General features: G+C 36.1%; 1 protein-coding gene across 1 annotated transcript; it reads left to right on the top strand.

Moving 5' to 3' along the window:
* LOC141452215 (uncharacterized) lies at positions 1-15,822 on the top strand. Its single transcript, XM_074124142.1, has 12 exons — positions 1-22; positions 159-209; positions 1,030-1,207; positions 1,574-1,694; positions 2,351-2,561; positions 3,251-3,456; positions 3,903-4,137; positions 10,634-10,803; positions 11,609-11,801; positions 12,924-13,127; positions 15,025-15,249; positions 15,338-15,822. Exons 1-12 carry the CDS (start codon positions 1-3, stop codon positions 15,484-15,486), a joined length of 1,965 nt encoding a protein of 654 aa, XP_073980243.1. The 3' UTR covers positions 15,487-15,822.
* Positions 15,823-16,325: the final 503 nt, after the last annotated feature.

Raw genomic sequence — 16,325 nt, 5'->3', positions numbered from 1 at the left:
ATGAAGAGGTACATGGATCTTGGTATGCTTGAGAACCCAGGATAAAAGAGTAAAATGGTGGGATTTTTCCTTAAGACACTGAGCGTACTCACATTATTCAGAAAATAATACGTCATAACAATAATTTAATATATAGGGAATGTAATTAAATATTGCAGATGGCAGCAGGCGTGGCTCATCTCAGCAAACATGTTCAGCACCAAAACGCGGTGAGTCTGTCTTTTGCTTTGTACAAGAAATTAATGACAAGAATCAGAGCACTGCCAGACATTCTTATTTGCCTAACTTATTATTATCCAATATAATACAACAATAATTATATTCACGGAAAATAAAAATATAGAAAATGAATGGTAAACAAATTCGCCCATTTAGGTTTTAGGTCATCCTAATGTATGAGGAACGTACATTTGTTTGACTGTAAATGAATGAGTGTAGAAAAGTTAGGTACGTTGAATTAAGAAAATGTTTAACTCTTTCAGAAGGCATGTTCTGCTCACCTTCCGCCTAACTTAGCCCGATAAGTTCCTGAATGCTCTAGAAATAATAAAAAAGATATAATAAGCGAGGGAGTTCGCCAACTTCCTCAACACGACACTTCCTTCCTTTTTTTGTGTAAATGAAAATGATGGTAACACAAGACATAACCTCCCATTACTATTAACTGCATCTGATAGAGATGTCTCTTCTCAAAGCTTTCTATAAACCGATTGGCTACGAGACTTTTCCTGACTTGCAATGCTTCGCCAATCCCTAATTATCCATTTTTTAATTATTTTACACGAAGTTGAGCGTGAAGCAACCGCTGACTCGGTTCTAAAAATGCGGGTTTTATTTCAGCCAACATTTTCCGTTTAATTATTGCCTTCTTGCCAGTATGACAGAGAAGGTTAAGTACTCTCTCTGCATTGCTATTCAATCTTCTATATTCTCCTCTAATTTAGTACTTCAAAGATTGAGAACAAACCGATTATTTAAAAATATTCTCATCTAAATTCTATTTAATAAAAAATCATTCATGTTGTGCAGGTGATACAATTGGTACGGACTCTATAACAGATTATTTACAACCACTGGTATCGTTAGCGGATCAGTATCAGAATAACAGCGCTTCGACGAATTGTAATATTTGCCTTAGAGAATGTGACGGTGTACCAAGAATATGTTACTACAAATTTAAAGCACTTTTATACACAACAATGAGTTTGTAAGAATAATTAATTTTTAAAAAAAATAAATTATAAATAGAATTTTTAATGACTTGATTTCGATACTTTTCATTTGGTGATTGGAGGTTATTAATGATGATAGCATCTTTGTAGTGCTTTGATGTGCCTTCCTTTTATGCCTTGGTTATCAAGGTTCTTTTTAACTTTAGAAATAACTGCCAGCTCAGCTGTGCTGGGGCAATACATCAACTAGTGAATAACTTTCTTTTCTATGCCTTATATGGAAAGATCGTTTCTTCCAAGCAAATAAATACATATTAAAATAACCAATTGTTTCAAGTCAATCTAAAGTAAATTTCTAATATGAGTATATTTTCTAATTTTACTGTATCAAATGTCTGCAGAGCGTGTGGCAGATGTCCTTCGGTGAAGGAAGATTGTTACCTTCCTCAGTGTGTCACAGCGGATGGTGTTCCCAGAGGAATTACTACCTTCAACAGGATGTTACCGGGACCTTATATTCAGGTTTAGCTTTTTTTTTCTGGTTCAAAAACATAGTTAGAAATAATTATAATTATATTTATTATAATATTTGTTTTGTCTAAAGGAATTGACTCATTTATTTAGTCATATATTATTTAAAAACGGATTATTTGTTATGGTTTACTTCGTTTTAGCTTATGTTCCTCACACGTCTTTAAGCCTTTAAAGTAGTGTCTTGAAGGGCACAAGTTAAAAATTATAAATCCACTACAATAGCACAACTTTAGCAAAATAGGAATGTAGGAAAGAAATACTTTGTATTTAATTAAAATTTGTTTCTAATATTCTTCTCCAATCTCCTAAAATTATTTTCCTCTCCTACTAGTGAGGCTTTTTAAGTAATTTCTTTAACATTCACCTTTTAACAGTAGAGGCTTTTTAATTTAAGTACTTCAACATTACCGTGAATTTTTCTAAAACATATAAAATTATGTTGCACTTTTGAAACTGTTGGGAATTCTACAAACGGAAATTCCAAGAGATGAAATTATATTTTCATTTAAATCTTCTATTTATGTAATCTCCAATACATAAATTTTTTTAAGGCTTTTATTTAAAAACTAATCTATATAAAAAACTAAACTCATGCTCATCGTTTGCTAACGGCCTTATTTATGCTGGTTTTATACACCTTTTAGGTATGTAAGGGCGATACAATTGTTGTTGATGTTGTAAATAAATTGCTGGCTGGTTCCACAACTGTTCACTGGCATGGAATACATCAGAGGGGTACTCAGTACTATGATGGCACCCCAGGTGTTACTCAATGCCCCATAGAACCAGGAGATACATTTAGATATCAGTTTTTGGCGGACATTCCAGGATCATATTTCTATCATTCCCATACAGGTAATTTTTTTAAAAGAAAAAGAACACTTGAAATGAACAATACAATAATAGCAAGACGAAACTAAAAGAAAGACCTAACAATAACAAAGACCTACATTTCGGGTTCCATTACACCGAAATGTTTCCTTAAACAACTATAACATAATCCAATATTGTCTGTAACATTCCTACACCAATTTTGAGATAAAGACAGCACAATTTAGTATTTTCTTCAGAACAGATAGAAATCCCTTTTTAAAGCCTAGCTCCTAACCGCTCATCCGCAACACAAAATGGAATATAATAGATCTTAGAGTGGAAGATAGTTGAAAAATAGAGCTAACTGGAAGTGCAAAATTTACAAAACAATTCTGGAATCAGGTTTGTCAGATGTAGGTCGCGAATTCTGATCTTTCTTTATACACCAAACGTTTCTGGTCGAATGTGTGCTCTCATCAGTGGCTGATAAAGTAAGGCGGTGTGTGATCTGTGATGAATGTAGTGGATATAATACATGTCTTGCGCCGGTTGCCACACGCTTTTTGATAAAAAGATAAATATGATCCTAAACAGGAGTATACGAAGAATGAATAGATTTCGTAGAAAGTCCATTTCCACCATGAATGACCATTAAGAAACTTTAAATAGAATGAAATATATAGAAAAATACCAACAGCATATTAGCGAGAGTTAAAATTCTTATGTTGCAGGACTTCAAAAAGAGGATGGTCTAAGTGGTCCACTCATAGTTCGAGATGTACCAAAAAAGAAAACTAAAGATATTCCTGAATATACTATTTTCATTCAAGACTGGATGCACCTGCACGTTATAGACAGATTTCCGGGGTTACCTGCTCTTCCCAATCCAGCTAGACGTCCCTCTTCCTACTTGATTAATGGGAGGGGAATATATGTTGTGAGTAAATCTAATAGACCTAAAGGTATTGTTTTTACTAAATTAAAAGTAAATCATTGGAATCAAAGGAATAATTGATAATTTTTACGCGAATTATAATTCGTTCTAATACAAAGTTTTGCAATAAATTGTTAGTATAGTTAGTTACTTTTTGTCACTTTACTATATACTGGAGGCCAGATGTAATTTAGAATATTGAATGTCCTTTCCATAGCTTCTTATGATAATCCAACATAGACGGGTAGAAATCTAGGACGAAAAGCTTTCCTCTCTCATACATTTTTGCGTAAATCATTAGGGGAGATATGTCTTGAAAATTAAGTTCAACACTATGGTACATAAAGATAAAAAATGTTAATATTACATCGTATGATTGTTGCGAAATTATTTCAGTCTGAACAGAAAATACTTAATTCATCCGGAAACAATACTATCTACTGTTCTAGGGAACGAACATAACTTTCAATGAGATAGCTGCTCAGGTTGGAAGTAAAGATCAACCTCCTGTTACAACGTTAACTGTGACGCAAGGTAAAACTTACAAACTGAGGCTGATAGGAGGAACTTGTATAGCTTGTGCTATTACTATTTTCATACAACAACACAAATTTACCGTAATCTCCGGAGACGATGGTCGGGATGTGATACCTACCACAGTGGACACCATTGGTATAAACAGCGGTAAGTTAATTTCAATAATATAATTTTTTACTACGATCTCCAGATTTTTAGTTGACGATTCCTTTATAACATATTGACATCCTGGCACGTATTTTGTTGGGCAAGACCAATTCGATTTTTGTGTAATCGAAGTGTATGTAGGTGCACTCAAAATATATTTATCCTGAGACAACAAACCTGCCCGACCGTACTGATCACAGGAAACAAGTTTGCTATTTGGGATTCTCTTTAGACAGTAGAATAACTTAGAACCCATGCATCCTACGATGGAATGGACAAGAAGTGATCAGAAGATATAGTCTACTGATACGACTTCTGTAACAGAACTCTCAATGAACATACGAACACAATCAATGCTGATAATTATACTGATTTGTCTTAGTAATCAATCAAGTCTATTGTTTGATCCGTTTCTAGGGAAACATTTTGACAACAATTTCACTTTTTAGCTCCACAAAGTTTGTAGTTTTTTGTTGGACGAAAAGAATTTTAACTTTAAAATTATTTAGAATAAGGAACTTTGTGGGGTTAAGGAGCTGTTTTAAAAAAAAATTCTCGTTTTTCCGCGCAAAAAAAGTTTTTCTACACTTGAAATTTTTACAATAACAAAGGACTAAACCCAACAGCAAAACTAAAATGGAGGAGAGTAGCGATGGGCTGCCACATGACAGAGGACCACCACCGATACCCTACATCCAAGCGGATAAGTATACTACTAATAATAGTAATACTGACAGTAGCAATAACTCCAATAGTTCGCCTACAGAAAACATTAGCGTAATTCCTAATGCAGGCAAAACAAATAAAAGGTCGCTGGTTCGGGAGGGAACCCCCTTGGACCTAATTCGGGCTCCCAAATTGGGTAAAAATGACGACATGACGAAAAATAGTGGTCATGTTGCCATAGAAACATTACAATTACCGGCTGGAAATAAATTCAAGCCAAATGATAAAGGTCCCTACTTCATCTTTGTTGAGGGAAATGAGGGTAACCTGGGAAGTATCCATCGGGTTACTTTTGGCAAATGGATTTACACCGAGGATAATAAACATTCCCATGATATCCTGGATATAAGGTCAGTTGGGAAGAATAGAATGAAAATTGAAACAAGTACCCCCGAGGCAGCAAATTATTTGACAAATAATAATTGTTTTTTAAAAAAAAAATTGAAAGCCTACATTCCGGACCACCTTATTTTTTCAAAAGGTGTCATAAAAGGGATGGAGTCTTCAATATCTGAACAAGAGATTTTGGAGAATATTCAAAGTCAAATACGAGTAGTTAATGTAAAAAGAATATTCAGAAGGGTAGAAAACAGGCCACTCGAGACCTGCTTTCTGACGTTTGATAGTCAGAGCTTACCGAGATACGTTTCAATGTATGGTGCCAGGTTTAAAGTGGAACCATATGTACCAAATAGAAGACCGTGCGTCAACTGTCTTCGATACGGGCACTCCAGCTCACAATGCAAAGGGCAACCGAGGTGCAGTAAATGTTCTGGTGCTCATAGCATCGAACAATGTGAAATAAACAAAACGGAATGCATTCACTGCCGAGGTAATCATTTGGCTACGGATGCGGCGTGTCCAAAATATAAAGAAGAAAACAAATTGATTAAAGAAAAAGTTACATATGGTACTACATATCTAGGAGGTACCACCTTCGTAGAGGTAGCCAAAAGGAACAGATTCGAGTGCTTGTCGGAGGAAGAATTTCCCCCCCTTCCAGATCCCTTACTCCACCCCATAAAACAACAACGGCCACGAAAACAAAAGAGGCGGTCAGAGAAGAAAACGCCGATTTTGGGCGAACATCGGGATGTTCCTGATGGGCCTATTGTGGAAATCGAAGAAGTCAGCCAAAAAAAAGACAAGGATAAAATCAGTATCAAGGATATCCGAAAAACTTTTGCCGCAGTAGATCACCCAGTGGTGGATGTAATCATTGGAGTGATCGATTCACTGAGTAAGGGAGATATTGGTGAAACTACCAAATCCCTAGCACTACTTGTATCCCAATTCTATAAAGGGGAAAAAACTGAGAGTGCTACTCCTTCAAAAGGAGCGCATTCTGCGGGTAACGCGAGAATGCTCACCAAAGAACGAAGGAGTAGTCTGCGGTCTAGTACGGAAAGAAATGAGAATAGTAAAACAAAAGCATATAACCTTGAACATATGAAGGATATTCCAAAAGTGCCTTTAGGCTGTAAATCTAAGATAATCACACAAAAACATTCTCAATCCTAATGAAAATTTTACAAATAAATATAAGATCGTACTTAGCCAATAGGGACAGTCTTGATGTCCTGCTGCGCGAGAGGTGCGTCGATGTGGCCATCTTAAGTGAAACATGGTTTAAGTATAACCTAAAATTAGAGTTGCGAAGATATCACGTTGTCAGAGACGATCGTAAGGATGGATATGGTGGAAGTGCCATATTTATCAGTAAAAAATTGCCTTTCGACCCAATAGTGCTGAATAATCCATTAAGGGGCAGAGTTCAGATATGTGGGGCTAAAATCCTATTTAGGAGCGTCAGTATTACGGTCCTTGGCACTTACTGCCGTCCTGGGCATAAAGCCTCAGTAGAGGAATGGAGTAATGTACTAAATCAGGTTTCGGGTCCTCTTATTCTTGGTGGTGACTTTAATGCGCTTCATCCAATGTGGGGGGGACATCGGGAAAACCTAGAAGGACGAGCTCTAGCAGAGTTAATAGATTCGTACAATCTGTGTACATTAAATGATGGGTCGCCCACTATGATTCCCCGACCGGGGGCTCGAGCTCAACCTGTGGACATAACTTTATGTTCTCCAGATCTGATGTCTGAGCTCAGTTGGGAAGTAATACAAGAGCCCTTGGGTTCGGATCACCTGGGAATTCTGGTGAAGTCATTTAATGGGCGGCAGGCAACCTCTGGTGCACGCATTAGGCACCCTAAGGCAGGAGGTTGGAATCTCAGTAAGGCGGATTGGGAAAAGTATCGGATGGTACTGGATTTAAAATTCAGTACATCGGAACCCACCAGCTGCACTTATGATTATTTGACTCAAGAAATAAGATCAGCGGCCTTAGGATCCATTCCTAGATTCCCACAATGGCTTTATTTAAACCCAAATCGAGCAATCAAGCCATGGTGGGATGATGATTGCAATAGAGTCAAGCAAGAGTCAATAATAGCCTACGAAAGCTATAAGAGAGCACCCACCTTGGAAAATTACGTCAATTTAAACAGAAAACTAGCAATCAGTCGTCGGACGTACAAAGAAAAAAAACGAATAATGTGGTACGAATTTTGCAATAGTTTAGATAGACAAACTCCCTCTAACGTCATTTGGAAGCGAATTCGAAGTCTAAAAAAAGGTTACTCTCCCCAAGTAGAAGTCACTGATGATGGCCATTGGGTTGAAGAATTCCATAAATCTCTGACTCCGGACTATGCTAGCCAGTTTATCGACCTATCAAATATCCCAATTGGTGATGAGGACTTGAATCTGCCATTCCAATTGTGGGAATTGAAGTATGCTCTAAAAAAAGGAGGTAGTACATCGCCCGGCCAAGACGGTATTCACTATCAAATGCTACAAAACCTTCCATTTCCGGCCCTTTTATCGCTTCTTAGAATTATGAACGAAATGTGGGTTGGGGGAACTATGATTGAAAGTTGGAGAACCCATTTAATATTTCCTCTCTTAAAGCCTGGTAAAGATCCCAACTCGTACCAGTCGTATCGGCCAATTGCTTTATCGTCCTGTGTGTGCAAAACGTATGAACGGATGATAAAGCATAGGTTGGATTGGTGGGTGGAGGAATATAATAAGCTGGCCCCACATCAGCTGGGTTTTAGAAGGCACCGTGGCACATTAGATTGTCTGGCAGCGTTTGTTAATGAAGTGCACTTAAATAGAACGGAAAACAAACCCTTATTAGCGGCTTTCGTAGATATTCATAAAGCATATGATAACGTAAATATCGCAATACTAAAGGATAAAATGTTGGTAATGCAAGTACCTGGCAGGGTAATAGTAAATATAATTAATATGTTACAACAAAGACAATTAATTATTAGAAGGGGAGTTTTGGTAACGGGTCCCAGAACAACAGGCATTGGTCTCCCCCAAGGTGCCGTGCTTAGCCCTTTGCTATTTAATATATATACATCTGATTTGAGAGACTGGCTCGTTCCGGAAATCAGGATAGTCCAGTTTGCTGATGATTTCACTGTATACACTGGAGGAAAATCCGAAGAAAATTTGGTAGAAATAATGGGACAGGCCTTGCATGATCTCAATGCATGGTGCAACCACTTGGGTTTTCGCATTTCTGGAAATAAGAGCTCAGTCACCATGTTTAGTAGAAAGCGTCAGAATATTCTTGCTGGCACTATACAGCTAGGGCCGTTTAAAGTTTCGCAATCGCCAATAGTTAAGGTCTTAGGACTTTATGTAGACCACAAATTAACTTGGAGACCTCACATTAAGAGAATAATCCAAAGTTGTGAAAAAGCATTGAATGTGCTTAGATATGTTGCACATGTTACATATGGTACCGACCCAAAAATAGCCCTTCTGCTTTACCGAAATTTAATTTTATCTAAAATAGATTATGGTTGCGGTATTTACGGAGATGCCTGCCAAACTTCACTATCTGGGCTGGACAAGGTCCAGTACAAAGCAATACGCATTTGTCTGGGAGCTATGAGATCAACTCCCACAAATGTTCTCCTGGTGGAGGCTAAAATTATGCCTCTACACATACGTCGAGAATTATTGTTGGGAAAGTTCTTAAGCAAAAGGCTAATTAAGTTTAAGGAAGTTTCCTTGATGAGAGTCTCAGAGCTCTCAGAAGTGGTTCGCTCACACAGGTTTTGGTTAAAAAAGAAAACGCCATTAATGTGTGAAATGTTTAGAGTAACGGAGAAATTGTACTCTGGCCTAGAGGTGTTGCACGCGTCTCCTCGGAGATCTCTTCACTATGAAGTATCTTGTAAAGAATCTCCGTACGTCCATTTAGATTTATATGATAAGGTGAAAGAAGAATGGGGGGATTTAACATACCTAGCTTTTATAGCGCGCATGAGGGAAATCATAATCAACCCTTATTTACTATTTACGGACGGATCAAAATCGGAGCAGGGAGTAGGTTGTGCTGTACTTGACCCGCAAACGGGAAGTTTTCGCCTATACAAGCTCCCTAATAATGCCTCAATATTTACCGCAGAAATCGTAGCGATTTGGAATGCGGTAATCCTGGCGGAACAAATACAAAGTAATGACATAATAGTCATTCTTAGTGATTCTAAAAGTGCACTCCAAAAAATAAAGCGTCCGGGCGATGTTTTTGATCCCATAATTATAGAAATTATAAGTCATTTGATTAATGCAATGGGTAGGTTGCATCTGGTTTGGCTGAAAGGGCATGCTGGGATAGTTGATAACGAGAAAGTCGACGTGCTAGCAAAAAGAGCGATCTTATTAGGGGAACATACTCCAGTGCTCAATTTAGCGGATTTCGAAGGTGCTTTAAGAAAGCGTTGTTATGACGCATGGCAAAAGCTCTACGATCTGGAAAAAGAAATTAAGGGTAAATATTACGCTGATTTACAGCCTAGGATTCCCAACAAGCCATGGTTTGTAGAAGTACTGGAGGGGGAAAGGCAATTTTACACAACAATAATGCGACTGAGGTTCAACCATAATCTCACAAATCCGCATCTGCATAAAATTAAGTTATTAGATAGTCCCAAATGTGATTGCGATAGCGGGGAGGATGGGGACATCGATCACCTCCTCTTCAGATGCAGCAGATATAATAAAAATAGAGACAAGTTCCTAAAGGAATTGGCAACACATGTACGATTTCCCTGTAGCGCTAAAAGTATTTTAGCTATAATGAATCCTGATGCGCTACGAATTATTTACAAATTCATTAGAGAGAATAAAATAAAAATATAGGATGCAGCTAAACTCCATAGTTGCGATTTTAGTTCTTAATTACTCAAACAAGTACTATCATAACTACACTACTAATTACACCACTCTAAGCTCACATCAAATAACGAAGTCACATTCAGAGACCATTGTGTTGTTCTAGGAAGGAATGTCAGTACGCAGCGCTCAAGATATCCTTATCTCATGGAAGCCACGACGCAGAATGTAGTAGAAGAGTGGCTGGCATGACGAAGAAAGAAGGGAAAGAGGCTGCGCTATTCCTCAAATTGAATATTGGAAAAGATAGGGCTGGTTTTTTTCCACCAACATATTGGTAAATTGAGGCGCTGGGAGCCAACTGTAATTGTTCATGCCAATATGTTGGTTTTTTCCAGCCCTCATATAAAGTAATGGTTAATGTGCAAACAAGACCACTATAACAATAAATAAATAAATAAATAAATAAATAAGTCTATTGTTCCGGCACGAAACCTATTTGTAAGTATGTTTATGACCATTTTTAAACAAATATCTTAAAATCACAAAATATTCTACTGGATTTAAAGGTGAAAGGTACGATGTACTTATAAATGCAACCCAGCCAGTTGGATCATACTGGATAGCGGTAACTGGAACAGGTGAATGCGAAGGTGCTAAACAGTTAGCAGTTTTAAGATACGATGGAGCTCCTCCTTTTCCTGCAGCCAACGAAAAAATAACAGCGCCAGGGCCTTTGGTGAGTCACCTTGTCCAACATATTTTTCTGGAAATAAATCATACGAATGTTGTCTTGTTCAGTTATGGTAATGGAATGGACCTTGAAAAAAGACGACAGAACACCGCCACCCTAAACATACAGCCATAGCGACCTATGGAGATGGTTGATGTGTGCTACTATTTGGATTTAGCGAAGCGATAGACAAACTCTAGCCAGTCAATAATGCTTTCTTAGCGAAGAATGGAGTACACAGAAGTGTCTGTCGATGGCGGAGTCACCGAGGCACTTCCTTTTATACTAACATGGGGATGAGGAGAGCATCTAACCTTCCTGAAAAGCCTACGTAATTACCAAGTGAAGGAGAGGAAGACAAAAGTAGTTTTTCCATTTTGCCGGAACTTCCCAGGTGCCTGAGAAGTTACCGTAGATATCCTGTGATGTAGGGGGATATAGAACCTAGAACCCTGTCTTTAATTTAGGGAGTGCATTAGAGGCATTGCAAAAAAGGGGTGTGCTGGCAACAAGGTTTGGTTATAATTGGCCGGTCTTCCTAGGACTTCCCTAGAGAGCCTGAGCAAATTGTTTAATCTTCAAAAGGAGCTACAGCAAAAGGAAAATGACCATCGAGGGGTATATCGATCTGTGTGATAGTGATACAATGTTTCTTTTATAGTTTTTATATATTATGATTTTATGAAAAGACTACTCTTCATTAGAAGTTTACCAGCAAATTGATTACACTTTTATAATATGTTTGCAAAAATACCTTTATATCTTTAAATTTTAGATTCAACTTAAAATATATTTTGTGTTTTAATTGCAGGACTTCAATCCTGAATTTTCATTCTGCAACATTTCTAATCAACTTTGTGTATTTCAACTAACCGCAACACAACCTCCTTCAAAAGAATTGACAATGCCTAAAGGTGATCTGAGGATACCATTAGCATTTGGTTTATATTACTACACTGTCCAAGAGCTGTTCTATACTGGCACTTACAATCCATATTTTTACGGTATGTTTAATATTTCTCATTACTCTTACTCAGACGAGAGAGCACACTCTACCCGAAGCTCCTTCACAAAATTTACACCAATTACAATTACATATTTCTTTATATAAATACATATACAAATACATAATTATAAGAATAAAAAATTTATTGAAAAAAATATATATATTTTTATAGTGAAAAATACCACGAAAAACCGTTGACTGTTTTATAAGGCAGCATATATGTACGTATATATATATACAATATATATAATATATATACATATATACAATACATATATATATATACAATATATAGACAATATACACTATATAATATATAGTGTTGGTAGTGCGCAGTACGGTTAAGAAAGCCGACAAACTAATAAATTATTAGTCTGTTATTAAACAATAATAACAATGTATCAAAGAAAGAAATAAAGTAGAGGACAGAGTTGGGTAAGGTAAGGTGGTGGGGTGGAGTTACGGAGGCAGAAGGTGGTAAGCCAGTGCCGAGTTAAGTCCACAAGTTGCTGAGAATTAAATAACTAACCAATTGGCGTGAGGTGAGCCAGATCCCAGATTAAGCCCTCTGTGCACCCTAAACCACTCACCAGGGTTCGGGCATTAACTCTTGTTAATTTTTGATTATCGTTTAACCAGAGGTTATTTTTTTAGTTAAAAGAGTTTCAGTTTATTTTCTTTTCAGTTATTTTGAGTGATATTTTTCGTTTATTGTTTCAATTCATATTTTTATGTTGTGGAGTCATAATGGGAGATTATGTATATATGCCAATACTTTAGAAAAGGTCTTTAAGTAATAAATAGCTAACTGATTAACTGTATTTTTCCTCCCTTCACCGAGTGAGAATGGTCGGTTAGTGTGAGTATTAATGTGTGCGTGAATAAGCTGAAGGAGAGCGCGCGCGTCAGAGGGACCGCGCGCTGAGGAGTAGGTAAGTACCAGAGAGGTTTACGTATATATATATCTGAATTATTTTTATACTTAATCCTATATTTTGAAAAAATTGGAAAAGCCTGCCATTATTAATGAAATTATTATATTGCAAAAAAAAATCGAGAATCTATTAAAATTTTGATAGAAGAAGCTACTTCAGATGCAAATAAAAATTATTGTTTTCAGCTCTCCCTGGCGGCGTGTTATTGAGATCAATGATCAACAATATATCACATGTGCCAGCACCTTCTGCTCTTATTAGCCAGTACAACGACAACCCAAGGGACGCCTTCTGCGAGCCGCAATGTTCTCGAGCTCCCACTTGTATATGCACTTACATTATAAAGATTCCTCTCAACTCTGTGGTGGACGTTGTGATTGCCGATACAAGTAATATTTTATTTTTCATTTTTTTATTTGAGGAGTATCTAATAAGTAAAGTAATCGCCTATTTTTTTCAGACGGTGCTTAACGTCCAACTACCAATTAGGTGTTGTGGACGAGGGCGGAAGGTTATCCTTTCTTATAAACAATTTTATTAACAAATAAAAAGTAGTCATACGTGAGATTCGAACTGGGGATCTCCCACTTACCACTAGACCAACACGCACCCCGTGGAGTATCGGTATCTGAGATCATTGGCGCCAATTTTCTTACGCATTGATAGGCAGTCTCCGACAATGATTTCTCGTTACAGAAATCAAACATTTGACAGTTAACTTTAAGAAGCCCGTAGAAAGAAAGAATCTATTGGCCAGGAACTAGATCAGAACCCGCCATCCCAGGATAGAACGTGGAATACAATACAATTCATTCTAATTCCCCTCCCTTAAGTATTATTTATTTTTTTTAATTTAAGACGTGTCAACTTGTGAGGTCAAATCGCTACGTTATTACTATTTATTTAATTGAAATATAAATAACAATTTAAATAAAATTTATATTTATATTATATAGTATAACAGAATTCTCACGTTACATTGTGTTACTATCTCCACGAAATTAATGTCACACTCTGAAAATTATTGTTTAGAACGCAATTTTGAAATTCCATGCTGCGCTTAAAGGATTCATTAATTGAATGGAACAGAATAATAGAGATATCTTTTTAAAAAGTGGCGTGGTATTTTAGGGCTATTATGAATTACGAGTTCAGAATAAATTTTTAAAATTTCTAATCAAAGGATGCGGTCGAAATGAATACGTAGCCTGAAATTATTTCTTCCAAATTAATAAATACACAAAATAAGATAGAGGCGCTAATGACTGCGATATCAACAGAGGCGTTCAGTGCATGACTTGCATTCAAGGAAAACACTTTATTATATTCATCCGATTCAATTATCTATTGAAAGTTCAAAATTATTTGAACTTTTCATTTTTTCTTTTTAATGATTTACACTGAGCGGTAGAACATGTTTTCTATTGCCTCAGTCTTAGCTGCAGTCTTTATCAGAGACTTGATAATGTCCTCTTTAATGATTCAAACTTTTAATGCTGCTTAAACCTATTCAGTTCCAAGATTTTTCTTATTTATAACCTAATTTTCCAGGGTAGAGAACAGAGGTACTTAGGAAATTTTATGACGAACAATAAGGTCTCATTATTTACTCTAGTAGTTACATTTCTCACTCTGCAGTCACAAAACCTTACTAACTGACCAGTGTCTATGAGTTCTTCGCTGATCTAAGATGTATAATAATAATGTTGCGTTCTCTTGCATGAGGAATCATTGTCTGCAAATGCTAAAGTATATTTGATGTTCTCTTCAACCAATTCACCTTTCTTGGTATCATATTTCTTGATTGCTAAATTACATTTACACGTAATAACTTATAGATCCTATCCGAACATTTGCATTAGGTCTGAAATAGATAAATTATTTCGAAAATTTAATCAGTATTTTTAAGGATCCTCAATTCCTAAGGATCTGTTGGTTTGGCGAGAAATTCTCCGTCATTTGCTTTTCAGTCTTTTCTGCTTTCATCTCGTTCGAGAAGAATTCTTCTTCATTTACTTCTTTATTACGACCATCATCTTCTAACAATGAAGAAATTAGATTGATTAGATTTTTCTAATTTAACTTTTTTACATTCACTAGATATTTTATAAAAATAAGAATTTGAGAAGTTCCAGTTTTTTCGAGAAATTCGTAGGGCTATTTTCCCAATCTATGCTACTATTTCTTTTAAAAACTTTACTTATTTATAAGAGCTTAAAATTATTTCATTATACTCAAGACTCACTCTAGTTATAATATATTTAGTGAGATATTCGATTTGTTTAGTGTCATTTCAAGATATCTTGCCCCCACATCCATTCCACTTGCACGGCTATGATTTCCAAGTTTTGGAACAAGGTGTATTTAACACTGATCCTGCTACTGGTCTGAAAGAGCTAAATAGGCGTCTAGATAATGGTGACGTAAGAAATGATAAGGCGCCGATGAAGGATGTAGTTTCCGTAGCACCCGGAGGGTATGCAATTATACGCTTTCTCGCCGACAATCCAGGTAAGCGCTAATTTGGTCTGGTAAATAGCATTATTATTAATATCAACGCGTAGTTCGCACTTTTTACTTTGCTTATTGATGTTTACAGGTTTTTGGCTGATGCATTGTCATCTCCTTTTTCATCAGGAAACTGGAATGGCTGTGGTATTTCAAGTTGGAGAACCTTCTGATCTCCCGCCTATTCCAAAAGGATTTCCTACATGTGGGAACTTTTTGCCGAAGGTGAAGGTCCTTTGATGAATAAAAGAAGCAGTTCTCTTATCAATAGGCTATATTTTTTAATTATTAAAGTAAAATTACTTGTAATGACAGTAGATATTAAAAGAAGGTTTAATTTAATAGAAAATGAATTTAACATCTTTACATCCTAGCCAACTCTTTTCTTTGTAACAAATAACTTAATAAAGTTGTTTTTGATTATACTGAAGACAGAAAGTGAAAAATAAATCTGCGATCGAAAACTCCTATGTGATTTGACGGTCAAATGACAGAGTATGATAATTTTTTTTAAAAAAACTGTAAAATATTTTATTAATTTAATCTTAGTACAGTAAATTAGATTTTTATAAATTCCTTTTTGTTTATGCTAATCCTATTTTTCCATCCTTCATTCTACCACAGAAAATCTAATTTCTCATCTTATATCACTTAAATCACCCAGCAGAAGAGAAATAATATTTGTGAACAATTATTAATAAATTTTAAGAGCAAATAATCATTGTAATGTTATTTACAATAATGGTATTAAAATGACCCTTTCATCAAAGTGAATTATTCTAAAGACCCCTGCCTAAAAAAGAAAAGAAAGAAAGAAACTAATACCACCACAACCTAATTGTATGTTTCCAAATGTAGGGGAGGAAACTGTCATTATTAATGAAAAGCGGAAATTATTATGATTGGGATAAGGCATTGCTGCCAAGGGATTATTATGCATTATTGTGCCATCCCCTAGACTAGGTTCTAGGATACTAGATTCCAGCATCTTACTAGTTACGGTTTTAACCCCACTCTGAGTGTACAGAGTACCATTAATAGAAAGAAAGGTAAAGCGATCATTCAGTTTTTCAGAATTT

Source organism: Rhodnius prolixus, unplaced genomic scaffold, assembly GCF_049639745.1.
Source record: "Rhodnius prolixus isolate KJV_2025 unplaced genomic scaffold, Rpr scaffold_3, whole genome shotgun sequence".
In the NCBI taxonomy this organism is placed as follows: domain Eukaryota; kingdom Metazoa; phylum Arthropoda; class Insecta; order Hemiptera; family Reduviidae; genus Rhodnius; species Rhodnius prolixus.
This window is presented reverse-complemented; position numbering and strand designations above follow the sequence as displayed.

Excerpts from the sequence above, each read along its gene's own strand:
- LOC141452215 (XM_074124142.1), top strand. The coding sequence starts at position 1 with ATGAAGAGGTACATGGATCTTG. Across the intron at positions 3,457-3,902 it reads ATGGGAGGGGAATATATGTT|GGAACGAACATAACTTTCAA; the intron begins GTGAGTAAATCT and ends CTACTGTTCTAG. Across the intron at positions 10,804-11,608 it reads TAACAGCGCCAGGGCCTTTG|GACTTCAATCCTGAATTTTC; the intron begins GTGAGTCACCTT and ends TTTTAATTGCAG.